Here is an 18,465-nt window from a genome sequence, read left to right on the forward strand (position 1 = left end):
CTACCGTCAAAATACAGCCAGTTAGCAAGATACAGAAAACTTTTGACTGGGACATATCCCCCTCTAATGACGTCCGTGATACGACATACGAGTACAGTATTCCAATAATAAAGAGATACAGTATTATCAGAGATATAGAGAATAAGGCGATCCTGTCTTGTACTAAACAGATCATATCGCGATTGTAATTACATCTCTCTAAGCTCCTGCTTTATCTTTCATTCCCACCTTCTTGGCTTGCCAAAAGATGTTGTCCTGGGTTTTCCATCTAACTATCTACACCCAGGGCATTTTTAAGCTACCTTTTTGTATTCAAATTGATACCCAGGCCCAGCACTTGGATACACAGTGCACTTTAAATTACTGGAAGAGTACTTGAACAATAAATTATTTGAACTACTGTAAATTTAAAGTTCTTTAAATATACTTTGGTTTTGTGACTATATGTACCGATATTAGCTTGTGTCCTGTGAATAGGTATAAAATTGGATAGATTCATTCTTGAAACTTCAGATATTCTTTTTTCCTTCGTTTCGCGTAGTACTCATTTGTCTACCTCGAGATCCTAGCACTTTCATTCTACTCTAATACAGAGAATGTTAATAGACCGACTGAAGAGGTAGAAAAGTTGAAGCCGAACTCTCACATTGGTAGTAATATTTAATATTGAATACGTACGTATACACATAAAATGATTTCGTTAGGGAAATGTTTAATCAAGTTCATGTATTGTTATTTCCTTGTTGAGTAGTTTGTGTCTTGTATTGTGTATGTATTTTGTCTCCTCTCTATCTTTACCAGTCGCGTTTCTTTGTCCTCGTCCTGTCTAACTTAAAAATACGAATATAAATACAGCAAACGAAGGAAAATATCCAATTATGACAGCACAGTACGGTTTTATCTTTAAGTACCGACTTGCAGGCAGATCTGAGCCAAAATATAAAAAAGAAAATGTCCATTCCTGTATTGATGGCGATGTGTTGAATCGGAAATGAAACGGTTAGCAGAAGTCTGACAAATGCGTGATTTTGTATGTCATTATTTTAAAAGTGTACATTATATAAAAATGCACTTTTAAAAAATCTCGTGAGTTTGAATTTTACTTTGTGTGTCAAGGGCTCTTGCGTGCCTGGGTACCCAGTAGCGATTTCTTAAAGAAAAAAAAAATGAACTTCTACGCCCTTAATCCCATGTTAGTCCTAGGGCGTCTTGATTTGATTATCTGTAATGGTGTTGTAATGAATTATATATTTGCTAAAGGCCCTTCAATTACATTTACATTCAAGTAAATAAAGCCTAGTTTTTTTTTTTTAGATTTTCGCATTACAGTCTTTACTCAGCGTTTTTCTTTCTTTCAAATATTGAGAGTTAGTGCTATTGAAATATCCAGCTGACTTGCGCCACTTTCAAAGGGGAAAAAATTAAATACCTGTTGCCTCTGGCTGCAGACACACACTTTTGCCAATGTTCAGCCAACGATTGGATTCCATGATGAGAGAAGTCTGCAGTCTGCGCTATAAGGAAATCCTTAACCATGTTCTACCACCTAGTCATCAGCGAAGTTGTTCCGGTGGTAGTCGGTAGAAGAAACGGCAGAATGCGGTGAGTAACGAACGGTTTTATACTCAACTCAAAGAGCGTCTATACCGTCTTTTCAGTAACATGTGGGCGTACAACATAAGATGTTTGTTGACTATCGGTGCATGCTTGCAAACAAGTTCGCTGTGCGTTTCATGATGTTCAGCACTCTAATGATTCTCAATGGTGGTTTTGTTTTGACGGAGAAAAAGAAACAACATAGTGGATTAGCCCTATCGTGGACAATTATACAAGTGCAACAGTCTCTGTGGGTGGAGAAATGATTTCGGAAACTGTCTTGAACGTTGACACTGATCCATCCAACTAGTGTTCCAGATGGCGATTCTGGTTGGCCGGGTGAACTCATGTGTCAGCCATGAGTCAACTTCTTTACTTTAGTGATTACACGGATCCGCCGAAAGTCAGTAGTACGGTGTATCCCTGACTCGTGGCATGAATACTTTTCCGAGGGTCTGCTTTACTGCACGGTGTTCCTAAGAAACTCATCATAACATGCTGTTAGTTAGTGGCTGCGGGGTTACTTTCAAGGTTGTCCCCCCCCCCCCTGACATGAAATTTGACAAACCAACGACATATGGTGCGTTCATTTACCTTTCTTGGTTCAAATTCACTGTTAATGTTTTTTTTTTTTTTTTTTCGGGTAGATGTGCAGAATGTCTTAGATTAAACTCGTAAAGGAAGATTACTCACAATCATGTATTCTCTATGGTGCACTTTCACACGATCTTGTTTCATAATACACTGCCTTCTGACTGTGTGGATACACCAGATTTTTCTAAATATATATGAAGAAGTGTGTGGCGTATGCGTCACCTCGTTCTCTCTATTTGTTGCGTTAGAGAGGGTGGTTTCTTACCAGACGTCAATGTGAACATTTCAGTCTCACAACCTAATGCTTTCCTCAAACATTTGAAATTCGTCTGCGTATGCTCATTTTTTCGAGCTAGGAAAGATTACATATTTATAACAGTAATGAACAAAGGTGAATTCCATTAAATACCGGTAAATAATTTCTTAGTCAAATAAAATCTTATATTTCCCGATTTATTATTTAATGTTGTAAACTAAGGACATCACAAACACCCAAATTTTTGGAACGTCTGCCACGTTACTGAGAGGGACGGGGCAATGCACATCCGCAGTATCTTAATGTTGAATACTATAATCACAATATGGCGTGCTGTGTATTTTGAATAAATAGGAACAAAGTTATAAGGGGATGATTGATGATGAAATGTTTCAAAGGTGAGGTATTGAAAACCACCAACTTAAACAAAACTTCCGTTCTCTTCTACAGTTCACGCAAGCACTAACGTAAAATATCAATATACTGGAATTCCTAAAGCGTAGCAACTTAAAAATAATAAGGATATAATCTAATATCTCCATGGATTTTAGAAGAAATAACATGTATTTGTAAACAAACATGTAAATTCCCGAATTGACATTTAGTAGGTTTTGTCCTGGGTCCTTAATATGTTAACTTCGAATTCTTCGTAGCTTTTTCTAAAAGTTCAGGTAACATTTTGTTTCAGATTTTGCTATAAGACAAAACGTTTAACCCTTCTTTCTTCTTCCAAAACCATCTTCAAAACATTCTTCATCTTATAATAATAATAATAATAATAATAATAATAATAATAATAATAATAATAATAATAATAATAATAATAATAATAATAATAATAATAATAATAATTATTATTATTATTATTATTATTATTATTATTATTATTATTATTATTATTATTTAATTATTTATTAGTACTTTAAGTTTTGGAGAGTGGAGAAAAGATGGTTGCGATGCGCCATTACATAGCCGTACTATAAATGCTGACACAACACTGGAATTGAGTTATTTTGAAAGTGTTAAAGATACTTTAATATCATTATTGTATAGGTTACTTACAAGTCTAATGAATACATAGCATCCATTACTTTTCAAATTGGTCGCCTTTGGTTTTCACACAGTCCTTAAGTCTCTGCGTCCACTCATCTATAGAATTACGCACTGTCTCTATAGGGAAACCCGCCACTGCCTTCACCAGAAAAAGTTTCATACTGTCAATATTGGCATGCCTCTTCTTACAGACCATGCCCTCAAGCACTGACCACAACTTGTAGTCCAACGGGTTGAGGTCAGAGCTAGTAGCAGATCAATCATCTGGAGCAATGAAATCCGGGGCATTTCTCCTCAGCCAGTCCTGGGTAGAGTGTGCATTGCGGGCTGGTGCGGAATCCTATTGAAAGGTCCAATGTTGGTTCCTGAACAAAATGTCACTCAAAGGCTTCACAAGAGAGTTCAAAACAGTATTTTCGTACACTCTCGCTGACGGTTTCTTCCCTTTTTTACAAAAAATGCAGCCTGGTGGTGCCGTCATACACCACTCCCCACCAAACCTTGACTGAGGCCGAATGATGACCCCACTGGTTCTTCGGAGTTTTCTACCGAGCTTCCTGGGGACTTCAAGCATGCACTTGGTCATTCTGTCGATTGAAAGCTTCCGCAATGTTGAAAGACTTCTTCTGTGTCCATTGTTTGCGTAATGCTGCAATAGGCGTTTTGCTTTTATCATTCCCTACTCTTTTTGACGTGCATTGACGTGACGCCGGTAAGCCTTCAACCCCAAGTCACTTCCTAACACATGAAACATTGACATTTTGGAAATGTTCAGCTCACGAGAAAGCACAGACTTCTTCCTTACAGTATTTCTCCAAATACAGGCCGCCATTGCTTGCACTAACATTTTGGTTCTTACGCTGCGTGGGTGGCTTTTCTTTGGTCGATCGCCAACTATCCCAGTCTCCGTGAATCGCTTGATAGTCCGATACACGAAAGATTTGCTAATATTCAACTTTTTAAGTGTTGTGAATATCACGGGGGTTGATTGACACAATTTATGAAGAGCTATTTCTGCCACACGATTTTTGTAATCGCCCCACTACATAGCTTTACTTTCATGAACGCAATTTCTCTATGACAGCTCAACTCACAATGACCCACTCCACCCGTTTGCACAGGCAGGTTGACTGCTACCTTAAAAACTGGATGTGCACACTGCCTTAAAACTTGTATCAGTATTTATGATATGACTAGGTATCTTAATGTCAGGGAGACATGCAACTTCTGTAAACAGTGTCTGTTAGTCTAGTTACCGGCCAAACGGATGAATGCAATCAAGTCATCTGACAATTATCCTAATTGATTCATTTCTGAAATTTCCTCTGTCGGATCTCCATTGACTGAATCATTGATTTGCATTTATGCCTTTTGTCAGCAGCTAGGGATGCATTCGAGTCGAGTCGAGTCGAGATTTAAGCCTGTCTCGACTCGTCTCGAGAAAATGTTGTCTCGACTCGTGTCTCGACTCGAAAATATGTTTCTGTCTCGACTCGACAGTCTCTGTCTCGACTCGACTCGAATTCGAGTCGAGACGTCTCGAAATTCGAGTCGAGACAAAATATACGAGTTAAAATATACGCACACATCAGCCAGACCATCATGACTACGTACCTAATTGTCAGTATGTCGACTTTTGGCATGGATAAAAACGGCGACACGTCTTGGCATACACGCAATGATCCTTGATAGGTCGCTGGAGAGAGCTGGCACCACATGTGCTCACTCAGGTCACCTAATTCCCGTAAATTCCGGGAAGGGGGGCGATGTGTTCTGACGTCACGTTCAATCACATCCCACAAGGGACATCACTCAAATGTCCGGCTCCAATTTCAATGAAACTTTTTTTGCTGATAGAAGGCATGTATGCATCATTACTTGTGATGACAAATTTTTGCCATGGTGCATGTTTTCTATTTTTTTTAATAACTTTTAAGAATTGTGATGTGTTTATTAGAGATTACTACAGAAGTCCCTTACTACCCTTTGTAAACGGAGCGTTAATGAACAAAAGTGAAGAAAAACCATGTGGATACATATAAGTCCTGGGGGAAGTCGTATGGTAGATATGACCTTGATGGCAGCCATCTTGAAATCCGCCATTTTGAATTAAGGTCAAGTTTTCAAAATGGGAATAGGGTAATATGATACATAATTTCGGGCTAGAATTTAATTAGAAAAATAATGGTGAGGTTAGTTTTAAGATACACCCATTTGGGGGAAAGTTACAGGCATATTAATTGTTTTTACTTACTGTGTGCGTAAGTCCCTTCTTACTTTCGTCTCAAGACCTCTAAATCGATCGCAACGGCAGAGCCCGGTTTCGCACTAGTGTTTAGAAATCTTTAAACTCACTTGAGGCAATATTTGCGGATTATTGTATTGTATTTTGCCTTTAATTAAATTTGAACCCACTTCATGATCTTGTGTAAAGTATCACTAAAAGAGAATTTCTGTTTTTATGGAGAACGTAAGCATGGCAATTATAAAAGGTGAGTAAGGTGCGTATGTATTTATAAGAAAGTTTATTTTACGAGTCTTTTGTGGTTCCGCCAACCTATTCTTTAGTTGTTTTTTTTTTTTCAAAATACTCATATCTCATAAATAAAAGAGCTATTATAAAATCTCTTACCACTATTCTTTAATACTTATAAAATTTTATTTATTGTAAAAGCACTGGCGAGATATTTCTTATCGCCCACTAAAATTATGGTGGAGCTCCTTCGTGGCTAACGGTTAGCATACTTGCCTTTGGCGTGGGAAACCTGGGCTTCATTCCCGGTGGGAGTTCATGTGGTTCGGATTCCACGTTAATCAGTAGGTCCACGTCTCACATAGCCTCGCTGCTGAACGGGACGTTAAACTCAGAATCAATTCAACTCAAAATTATGGATTTGACTTTATTATGATGTCATTAGTTTAAACGCCCAACTGCCCAGTAATTATAAACATTGACTACATTATAAAATTGTAATTTGTGACGACTAAAATATCAGAAATTAAAGATTATTCTTTGGGTTTTGGAACATTTTGAAAAACGTGAAAAACTGGTACTGCACCGATACAACACACCTTTTGGATTTATCATAACATGTCTTACATAGCTTTGGTTCGATTCTCAACACGGACTGCAACTACCCGTTAAATTGTGCATCCGAAAGGCACTCTTTGTTAAACCTCGCTTATCACCGCTCATCTTAATAATATATATAACTTCACCGCGAAGCAAATATTGCATTTCTCTCTTTCATCCTAACACAAAACAAAACTAACCACAGCTGTGACACGAAGGAGCTATTTCGAAAAGAAACAAGCTATGCTTCATAGAGATGTGTACCAAATGATAGAAGTATAAAGTATTGTTTTCTTTACTGTTTATTGATATCAGTTGGTGTTCTTAATGAGTTTACTCATTAGTTTAGAAAGAGTATATATGGAATTTGGATATATGTTGTCAAATGTTGGACATATGTTGGACATATGTTCATTGTTTTATAACTTAGTGTTTACAAAAATCCTTTAAAAAAATACCTATTCATAGAAGTGAATGATACTTATCTGTACTAGTTCTTGGCATCCAAGCAGTCCATTTATTGTAATACTAGCTTAATATACCCATTCTTCGCATGGGGGCTGTATTAGGAAGTCAACACCTGTGGAAGTATCACCATTCATTTCAGTGACCGCGAAAACTATGGATTTGACACTAGTATCAATCAATATGGGCTATTTATACATGTCTCGGTATTCCTCACCCGCTGACACCCGGCCCGCATACAGTAGTAGCTGAATTTGCAAGTCATCGCTGATGGAAGTGTCACCATTGATCTCAGCGATCGTGAAAACTATGGATTTGACACTAATGTCGATCAATTTGGATTACTTTTACTACATGTCTCGCTAAACGCCCCCCTGAGACCCCCTGGTTCCAATTTTGACAAAAACGCTTCGCCTTAGACTGGGACCTGGACCAAGGTATCCGTGACCAAAATTTGGTAACTCTCGGTCAACTTGTCTGGTCCCCAGGTCGGTCCCAGTAAACGTCCCCCCCGAGACCCCCCTGGTTCGAAATAAAAGAAAACGCTTCGTCTTGATCTGGGGCCTGAACTAAGGTACCCGTGACCAAATTTTGGGATCTCTCGGTCCACTCGTCTGGTCCCCAGGTCGCACACAGACAGACAGACAAACACACAAACAAACTCTTTATTTTATTTATATTAGATAAGATATACTATGTAAAATAGTCTCGTATCATAATATGTGATTTACAACAAATGTTACATTATATATTATCCGTAGCTCGTGATATGCTGCAACATATTAAAGCCTCAGAATAGTTGGGCAAGCGAATAATCCAGAAGTTACGTAACCCTATTGCGTTCATGGGAACGAAAACACAATAATTATAACTATGCTAAATTACTATAGACTACCAACTGCTCATTCAGAGAATTTATGAAGTTCACTTTATCGCAATAGTTTTATACAAACTAGATTTAGACTACGGATAATAGTTTTATACAAACTAGATAATCAATTATTATTATTATTATCATTATATTTGCAGTACAACCAAATACAACGACATTAACTATTAGTTCTAATTAACTGAATTGAGCTGAAAATTAAATCTTGATCTTTAAAGATTAACTATTAATTTTATGCGTTCTGTACCTTTCTGAAGGAATAAAAGCTGGAATTGGTTTCAAGGCTGTTTCTGAGTGAATACTTTCTTCAAAATAATATTAAAAATTATAGAAAGATTTTCGAGACATTCGAGTCGAGTCGAGATTTTTAAGAGCCGTCTCGACTCGAAAATTCGAGTCGAGAAATACGTTTGTCTCGACTCGTCTCGAATTTTACAAAGTGTGTCTCGACTCGAATCTCGACTCGAATTCGAGTCGAGTCGAGTCGAGATTCGAGACATGTCTCGACTCGAGCGCATCCCTATCAGCAGCAATATAAAACTAGGCCTACACGGTAAAGTAGATTCTATTCATGCTGTCCCAGCGTGATATCAAAGTTGCATTTTGAATGTGTAGAGGCTAGGACCTGAAACTTCATCTGCAAACTCCCAGTTATTATTATCTTCAGTTTGAAATTATTTCGTAACTGGGACTCATTACAAAAACTAGCTACCGTAGTTGTACACGCATATAACTGGTGGATATGAACTACAGTATAACTTGATTTTCTTTTCTCGAAGTACCTACTCTTATATATATATATATATATATATATATATATATATATATATATATATATATATATATATATATATATATATATATATATATATATATATAAGCATTTAATATACCAAAAAGATTTCTTAAGAAATTATATCGTAGTACATTATACAGGGTGGTCCAAAAGTGCGGAAACAATCAAATAAAAGAGAGGATTTTAAAACAATTGGAAAGTAACATTGTAGGTTGTTAGTAATGGTGGGGGGAAAAACTTTTACGACATATGATGTCGATAGCCACAATCGTGAATTCACTTTCATTTTTTTATATGGCAACCGTATGTTGTAATACCTTGTTCTCATTTGAAATTTTCTTAGGAATTCAACGACCTGCCTTTTATTTGGATTTCCACACTTTTAGATCATCCTGTACTGCAGATGTCTGACTAACTGGTATTCCAAAGTTCAATGAAGTGAGACTAATATTTACATACTATTCAGACTTAACAGTTCGCAACGTCACTTTTAATGTGAGTTTGTTGCTTTGTAGCTTATTCAAATACAAATGCAGGTTAGTAAAACTTCATGAAGTAAAGGTTTTTAAAGTTGCTTACAGAAACCATTTAAAGAATTTTTGATGCCTAAGACTCACAAACATGTTCGGTAAAATTTTAATCTAGATTCCCCGACAATAATTTGAGAAAGCTCTGTCTTTCGCAAGTATTTAATTTTGTTTTCGATTTGTGTTACAGTCATTGGGAATCTTGGCCTCGATTCCAGCTGCCTGGCTCATCCTGACTCTTTTGGTGCTGCTTATTTACCTATTAACTCGTTGCTGTGACAGAAACTCACGACGTAAGCGTAGTATCACACCACTCAAATGGACGCTTGGAATCTTCACAGTACTCTGCTGGTAAGTTCAATATCTCTCTGTTTTAAAACAGTTTTGTAGTAAATGAAGAACAATGCGCAATATCAAAATTTGGACTTTTATGTATTTAAAAAAATAATATTAAGTTGTGCTTTGTGAATTCATATATCACTATAATTTGCTTGTCCTTAGTTTTGACGTCATATAACAGATGGTTATGTTATGAGTAATGATTGATATCACAAACACATTACCGTTTTTGTCAAAATAATTCCTTGAGCTGCATTAACCTTTTTACAAGAAGATAGAGAATCACAATTTGTTAATTTTTACTTTCGCAAAAATACTAGTAAAACTCTTGTTTATTTCCATATGAACTTTCCGTAATGAAAGAAGATATTACAATTTTAATAATAATAACAAGAATTCTGCAAAAGAAAATGTGAAACCCATAAAGACCTCGACCTCCTGTCCCCTTTATGATTGGACAAAATGAGACATTTTCTGTTTTTACTTAGATGCATTCAAGAAAAAATAAACCGTTTTATTTTGAAACTGCGTGTGTTTCATCAATTTAACGTGAAAATTAATTTTCCTTATGAACAAGAACTGCATCAATTCCTTTAAATAAGGTTAATTCGATGTTACGAGTATTTGTAATGAAAAGTTTGGAATAGTGCCGTCGCCAGGTTATTTAATATGAACGTAAGTCCCCAAAACAAACATCAGTAAATGACACTTATTAAACTAAACATATAATTAAGACTTTTATTTAAAGTATAATCTTAAAAGCATAATATATTGACCTTATGAATGCGTTATCCTATTTACGGAACAAAATTTTGAAAGTCGCAATCTTTTTTTAAAAAAATATTATTTAGTTTGCATTTTGACTTGTGATAATCCTAGATTGGTTAGTTGGGGTTCAACCTCCCTTTTCTGCACCGAGGCTCTATGAGACCTGGACCTAGTTAGGTATAAGGTGGAATCCGAACTACCGTAACGCATTCAGATTTTAAGCCTTCCCATTGGGAGTCGAGCCTGGGATCCCGTGCACCAAAGGTGCTCTTTGTAACTACTAGACCAGTGCCGAGGGTTAAGATAAGTGTAGAGGGGGAAGCGGGGAAAAAGAGGGAGAGGAAATATTTTTGTTTACTTTTGTAAATCATGTTTTTGCATCCGAAAATAGATTTCTGCTTTATACCATAAAAAAAACATTATTTTCATACTTACTTCTTCATCTTAATGCTTAAAATTGCGAAGCTATTTTGTGTGTGTGTATGTGTAAATATGCGTTTTATGTAAGTATTTACTCTTAAAATGGCATGAAAGAAGCCATTTAAATGTCATATTGACTACCCTATCCCTGTGGATATGAAGAAGCATGTTTGGAAAACTATTTAAATAACAATTTTGTAAATGTAGTAGATTTATATTTTAGAAACTTGAACTATTGAAAGATTATTGTGTCTTCTATACAGAATATCAGTTTTGTTTATAGAAAATATATATTTACCTACAACATTTTGTAGAGTATAAATACTACAAGAAATTGTTTTATATACATGATTATGAAATATTTTGTAAGTTGTAGCACAATTAGATTGCAAATCGATTACTTTCGATAAGCCAAAAATACTGAATATATTTCAAAATTTCTTTTGGAATATCTATATTTTTTTAGTATTTTTCTTCTATAACTTATAATAATTCATATCAGGTGTTGTATAGTAGTGAAAGTAGATTTTAAATTATGGGAAAAGTTACATTAATATTTATTTCTGTGTGTAGACCTCTCAGTACTAAGTAACAAATAACCTCTGAGTTGTATAAGTTACAAATTCCCCTGCGTTTTACGGCGGACACTGTTTTTCTCGCGTCCCATTATATTCTTTCTGAATCCTCCACATTGAATTTATTCAAACAAATGATATTCGTATTCTCTGAAAGGAAAATTAATTTCTTGTCTATGTCCAACCATAATTTCCAAGATTCGTACAAGTAAATATTCGCAATCCATGTATTAGAAAAGAAGGTAAAAGAAAACAAAAGAAAAGAAAGGAACTCCCATATAACAAATTTCCAATGTTAGCTTCTCCAATGTGACTCACTATTTAAATATTATTCTTTAATTAATCCGCCCCTACACACACATTAATTTTTCGGACTGAATTTTCAAAAACGCTCAGTGGTAGAGCGTTCACCTCTGGTGCTTGGGGTCCAGGGTTCGATCCCAGCTCCCGCCAAGTGAACTTTGTGGTGGACAAACACCGTGTGCGGGTTTTCTCGGGGTTCTCCTGTTTCCTCCCACTTTCTTCATTCCACCATTTCATTCATTACTCATCATCACCGTCTCCTTTAGCCTAACCGGCATAACCGTGGGACGTAAACCTCAAAGATTTCGTTTCATTTCATTTACCCTAGTAACATAATAGGCCTTATGCAGAGTCGTTTTGACGCGTTATTAATGTCATACTAAATATTTTTACTAACATATGTTTCGTGCAGTAGTGAGGCCTTTAATATGACGCTAATCATACCTCAAAACGATTCTGTATGAGGCAGATTGAGTCTAAATTCAACCTTCTCTTAAAGCTGATTGTTATCGACGATACTTAGCTTAAAGAATATATACCATAGGTTAATTTTAATACATCTACGTTCGATCACTAGTGGACGTGATGTTAGACAGGGATATATATATATATATAGTATCATGAGCGCTGAAGAAAGTAACTGGGCGTGTAACTTTGTATAGAACCAGCTGTATGTTGGCCTTAAATATACAAACAGTGCTCGGGATATGTGATGTGTTATGACGAATGTTTCCTTTAAATGTGTATGCTACGAATTGATTTTTAAAAATGTTCATATTATTTGGATTCGTTTCTCTCTTCTCCGTTTAATTTCATACTTTATGTATATCAGGATGTAAACTTCCGTGATTCTGCTGTGCTGTAGAAGTACACATACGAAAACAAATTATCTATTTTAACATAGGAGACAGTCAAGAAGATCAAACTTTGATTATTACTACCATATTCCTAGTGTTGCAAGAAAAATCTCTTTAGTATAAAGTCACAATAGTTTTTTTTTAAATAAAGCTATGGATTAAGGTACTCCAGGTTCATCGTCGCTGAAACAACATATCAACTGCATCCTATCCTGTAAGGAGGCAGTCCAGTCTGGTTATTATTACTTCTCTTCAGTTTTTTCTTAATTTACCCAAAGGTCTCTTTTCCATTCCAAAGGACCGCAGGCTCTACATGCGAGCGAATTGTATATCTATTTTATTTGATATTGTACGAAATAATAAAGAAACATAAGTCAACTATTCTATTATAATGTGATAAATGAGCGGAGAGCTCAGCACAAGTTAAACAAATTTAATAGCGGTGATGAATCCCTTCGTGAGGATGTCCACAAGCCATAGACAAAAAGTATCCCTCAAATCGACTGTCGATTTCGATTACTGACGATCATGTAAGGAATTGGGAGATACTTTCAATTGCAATGCAGAAATCATTCGTGAACAGCCCCACCAGCTTGGGAAACAGTTTTGGAGTAAATTATCTGCTGTTTAGAAAGCAAGATGTACAAATACCTACTGTATGTTTCTTTGTTCTTTCATCTGTAGAAGAACCCATTCGTCGACAGAATGTTGACATATAATGACAAGTGGGTTGTCACCACTGACTAGTGCCAGATACATGCACTTCCAAACACCAAAACCACCGCTGCACAGTGTGTAATTTCACTAACCTAGGTGGCCAAAAATCGTCATCGTCAACAATGTGACTTGAACCCAATTGGTGAATAATCAGGTGCACAAAACTCAATGGACCTTATGCAGAGTCGTTCTGATCCGTGATTAGTGTCATATTAAAGAGTTCGACTAACATATATTTCCTGCAGTAGTCAGACCTGTGGTATGAAGCTAATCATACATCAAAACGACTCTGCATAAGGCAGTCTGAAACTAGAATGTGTGATTTGTTTCGTTCTTTGACCTTCGTATGCCCGGCCACAGAGTCCTTTACGTAGGTTCACAGATAGGGTGTATAAAACAACTGCAAAACAGCGTCCAATCAACGTGGTAAAAAGTGCATAGCGATGCAGCTGAATTTGTAGTTAGTATAGCCACGAGGGTGCTCTAATACAGAGGTTGTTCAGCCTACATTTGGCCGATTTCGTTCCTTCCCCCTCCCGGGCAGAATGGACTCACCCGACCTAGCTCGTGGCGTCCTGCTGTGTTGTGCAGTGGCTTCCTGGGAACGGAGTTGTTTTTCCACGCGGACGACAATAACGCACAAAACAGGACCATTGTTGTGAGTGTTGTGTTAAATTTGTTTCCAAGTGTGTGGGTTTCCGCTCTGTGACCAAAATGCCGCCCAAACTAAGCTGGTTTTGGGAAGACTATGTTGCGGCTCTTTATGACGCCCACTTTACTGTTTCTGTCATTAGAAAACATTGCAAGAAGAATGGTTGCAACATCAGTTTAAGTGGAATAAAAAATGTTATTAAAAAGTACAAGGGCAACGAAGCTTCACCATTTGAATCACCAACGAAGTTGCCTAGGAAGCGGGAATGCACCAAGGCCACCTCCACCATGCAGAGGAAACTTTGCAAAATGGCAATGCAAGAAAATCCGCCAACACAAAGGTGTATGGCTAATCGTCTTGACGTGTCTTTGGGGACTGTGAGCCGGACGTTACACCATTAACTCAAGCTGGAAAAGTTTTGAAAGCTCGCGGCCATCTTCTCACGGATGCCCACCAAAAGGAACTAAAGTGTAACGCCCGGAAGCTGTACGAACGGCATCTGGCAAAACAAAGGTGGATGTACGTTGTAACGCTCGATGAAGCATGGATTTACTTTCCAACTGTGGCAAACCGAGAACCATCATGTACCGAAAGAAAAGCGCCAAGAACTTCAGAAGGTGGGTCCGTGTCTGTAAAGAATGCTTCCCAAAAGGGTTCATGGTCGTTACTGGCTACAGTTAACTAGGTAAACTAAAGATTCGTAGGGTGGCAAAGAACTGCAAAATAAATTCGCAGTATCTTCAGGAGCAGATCATGCAGCCAATCTACGAGCATGAGATTCCAACAATGTAACGAAATGACGCCAATCTGGTACGCATTCACATGGACAAGGCCTCATCACATACCTCACGATCGTCCCTCGCATTCTACAGGGAGATGGAGGAGGCAAGTGGTATACAGGTGATACCTTTCAATGAGGTACCTGTTAAATCTCCAGATGCAAGTCCTATAGACTATTTTGGATTTGGATTGCTGAAGTGGGCTTTGGGAAAACGGCGTGTGACAACTGTGGAAGGACTTTGAAAAAACTTGCAAAGGGAATAGAACAAGATTCCCCTCCCAGTTCTCCAGAGAAGCCTATTACAATGGAAATTACGCTGTCGGGCTATTGTTAGGAACCAAGGGAAAAACATCGAGCACTTACGGACCTGGCGCCATGGATTCTTCTAAATTTTTAGGTAAGTCGAAATTGGCCAAATGTAGACTGAACAACCTCTGTAGATTTCCATATTGTTTTCAGAAGTTTCATATATTTTGTTTTGAATATCACATCGTCACTGTCAATCTTAATTTCTCTTTTCTTCATCAGGCTGCATGTTTCTTCGGAGTTTCTTGTTTCGTTCTTCTCCAATCCAACTCCGCCGGCTTTGCACATTCTGATGCTCAACAAGGGTACATTCCGATTTGGTGAATTCAATTGCTGGTAATGATTGCCAGCAATGGATTCAGCACTATAAGAAACAGAGAAAAAGAGGGTGTTTAGTGGCAGACCTTACACAGGGTGAGAGAGAAGTGCGAAGATAGAACGTAGAAAATGTCTAGAAATGCCATGTTAATTTTGAAGTGAGTAGAGAGATTGAGGTCAAATGTTGGATATGAGGAATGCATGTAGAGTTCCACTCAATAGATGTAATGTGAATCATGGAGGGCATCTGAAAAGCCGCCATGTCGGAAATAGCGCAAGAAGAATATACGAGAAAGGGGTCACGTGGCATATGACTCTTGACGCACACCGCCTATTGAAATCAATAGTGGCCAATACAGTTTGAGACCTCTGCAACAAGAGGCGTTCCACGCTATGAAAATGTAGCAATACTGTCGTAAAGGTGACGTGAATGAGGCCACTTTCCAGCCAACAAGCGATGCGATCCACCCAATATTCGTTCATATGCTGGTAAAAATGCAAATATGACCAAGAATAACCTGAAAGAGTTCATGACTGACGTTTTCTGGCCTTCTATAGAGCAGATAAAACGGCTGCTCCTCGTTGATTCATGGAGAACCAATAAAGATGAAGAATTGGTTCAGAAACCGGACAATGTAACTTACCCGACTCCTTATCCCTGATGGTTGCACGTCACTCATACAATCATTGGATGTGTTGTTCTTCCGTCCTGTACGAATTTCGTAAACTATATAACAGACACCAGTTTTCTGTCATTTGACTTCAAAATATGACAACGGGACAACTTCATAAACTTGCAATCATTCACCCACTTCCAGTTTTCAGTACCAAAGTGCCAAGGTATGATTAGACATGATTTCTACAAAACTGGATATTTGCAAACATCACCTGGCGCATTCATGACACTATTTTTATTGTTTTTTCAAATGTGTCGACCGTTGCCTCAATTTTTGTATTAACCATACAATCATTCTTAAGTTTCACAATAGTTGCAATTAAACAGAGGTCTCAAACTGTATTGGTCACTATTGATTTCAATAGACGGTGTGCGTCGAGAGGCATGTGTCACACGACCCCTTTCCCGTATATTCTTCTTGCGCTAATTCCAACATGGTGGCTTTTCAGATGTCCCCCATTATTCACATTACGTCTATTCACATTCAGTGGAGTTCTACATGCATCTCTCATGTCCAACATTTGACCTCAATCCCTTTACTCGTTTCAAAATTAACGTGCGTTCCTAGACATTTTCTATGTTCTGTCTTCGCACTTTTCCTTCACTTATCTCCCACTTTGTATACGGTCTGCCACTAAACATCCTCTTTTTCACCGTTTCTTTTAGTGCTGAATCCAGTGTTAGCAATCATTTGCAGCAATTGAATTCATGAAACTGGAATATTCCCTTGTCAGTAATGGAGTAGGTATCCGCTCTTTACTTCGATTAGTTGCTCTTCTGTTCTTGCTTTGCTCAATTCGCACATGTCCTAGTTGATCTTCAGTTGCTCTTCTTGCAATTCCTGGAGTTTTTGCTTTTGATATGAGAGATCTGGCATTAAACATAGCAGTTGTGTTTTGAAAACCGAATGCGCAGCTTCGGATATTCTTAACACCCTCTGCCTTACCCAGTTAGAAATTGACTTCCGGAGCATTAGCGAAGATATGGGAAGCATTGGGCAGCACCCACAAGATAATTATTTTATCTTCCCTTCCCCTAAAGTATCACCCAACTTTATTATTAAATTAGGAATTCACATGCTTAAACTCATCACGGTTAAACTTCAATATAAAAACTCAGTTTCTATCTGAAACCGTAAAATAACAATAAACAGTGTATACAATGTTGTAAGCAGCACTCAATATTAAGATTAAGTACTATGATTAATTATACCTCAAATAATGTAAAGTGAGCATATCTTCCACTTCCTTCTTCCAACTTCCCTAAATTTTTATCCCTTGCTTCCAGGTCAAAGGGACTATTCTGTTCAACAATTGATATTGGTGCCCTCTCTTTCTTTCTCTCCCTCCCCTCTACCCCTTTAGGGCTTACTAGAGGTAAGACCGAGCAAGATGGAAGCGAATAATCAAAAATGTCGACCCCACGTTACCGGGAAAAGACTGTAAAAGAACTATATTATATACGTGTGCGTTTTGCCCCCACCTCCTTCCAACTATCTTCGCCTGTATTCCGGAGAATGAGGACCTTAGTTTGTTTTGGCCTCTCATGATTATTGAAAGAAGTGGGAGATTTTTGGTCAAAAGACTACCGTTCTGGCGAAGCATGTTGGTGATAATTCATGTCTGCCTTTCTATTATTAGTGTAACTTTAACACATATATGAGATGTCACACATACACACATACATACACAGATAACTACTTTACTCATAAGTTCTGGTAATTATCGTATTACTGCCTGGTGTGATCATCACGTTTGGAGTGGAACCTTTCTCCATTAACACACTTCCACATTCGCTGCTGCAGCTGTTGATGACAATATTGTAGAAGTCATTTTCAGTGAGTTCAGATAGGAAATCTGCAATGTCTAGTTGTCTTCATCAACTGAGGCAAAACATGTTTACTTGAGTTCAGACTTCAGACTCGGGAAAAGAAAATATCACATAATGCTAGATCTCGCAAGCAGGGAGATGCTTCATGATAGTAATGCTTTACGTACCAAAAAAAATCCCGACAAACATAATTTTTGGGCGGTGTGTTGTCCTGGTGCAGAATTCATTGTTTTCCCCAACTGAGGCCTCTTTCTCCTCATGTCTTCGACGAACCTGGTCGAATCTGGTCAAACCTCAGTCAAAACCTGGTCATTTTCCGACACAGCAAGACTGCATTCACAGAATGACACCGCACTCCGAACTAGCAAGCTCATCCTGCAAGCAGACGGGGAGGAGGAATTGTGCTTTAATACAACACTAACCAATTCACTGAGCATTTGTTCATAAAACGTAAATTCAGCCTTAAAATCTCTGGGTGCGCGCCTAATCTATTTTGGTGTTGTTTGTATCTCTTAACTTACTTCTGGGACATTGGATTGTATCGCGTAGAGTTTAGTAGATATCTATTTTCAGCACTGAGGCTATATGAGAGGTGACCAGTGTTTATAAGTGTGATGCTAAGCGAGTACTTCCACCGGAATGGAATCCAAAACTAGGCGCGTTAACCCTTAAGG

The 18,465-nt window shown here is 37.7% G+C and overlaps 1 protein-coding gene across 9 annotated transcripts in view; it reads left to right on the forward strand.

The window, feature by feature from the left end:
- tty (tweety) overlaps positions 1-18,465 on the forward strand; it is a 485,971-nt gene that overhangs the window by 280,143 nt on the left and 187,363 nt on the right. For all 9 annotated transcript variants that reach the window (XM_081731237.1, XM_081731240.1, XM_081731242.1 and 6 more), the window contains exon 3: positions 9,440-9,600. In XM_081731237.1, coding sequence (XP_081587363.1) covers positions 9,440-9,600 — 161 coding nt within the window. The remainder of the gene's footprint in view (positions 1-9,439; positions 9,601-18,465) is intronic.

Source organism: Thermobia domestica, chromosome 11 (genome assembly GCF_964235325.1).
Source record: "Thermobia domestica chromosome 11, izTheDome1.hap1.1, whole genome shotgun sequence".
Classification (NCBI taxonomy): Eukaryota; Metazoa; Arthropoda; class Insecta; order Zygentoma; family Lepismatidae; genus Thermobia; species Thermobia domestica.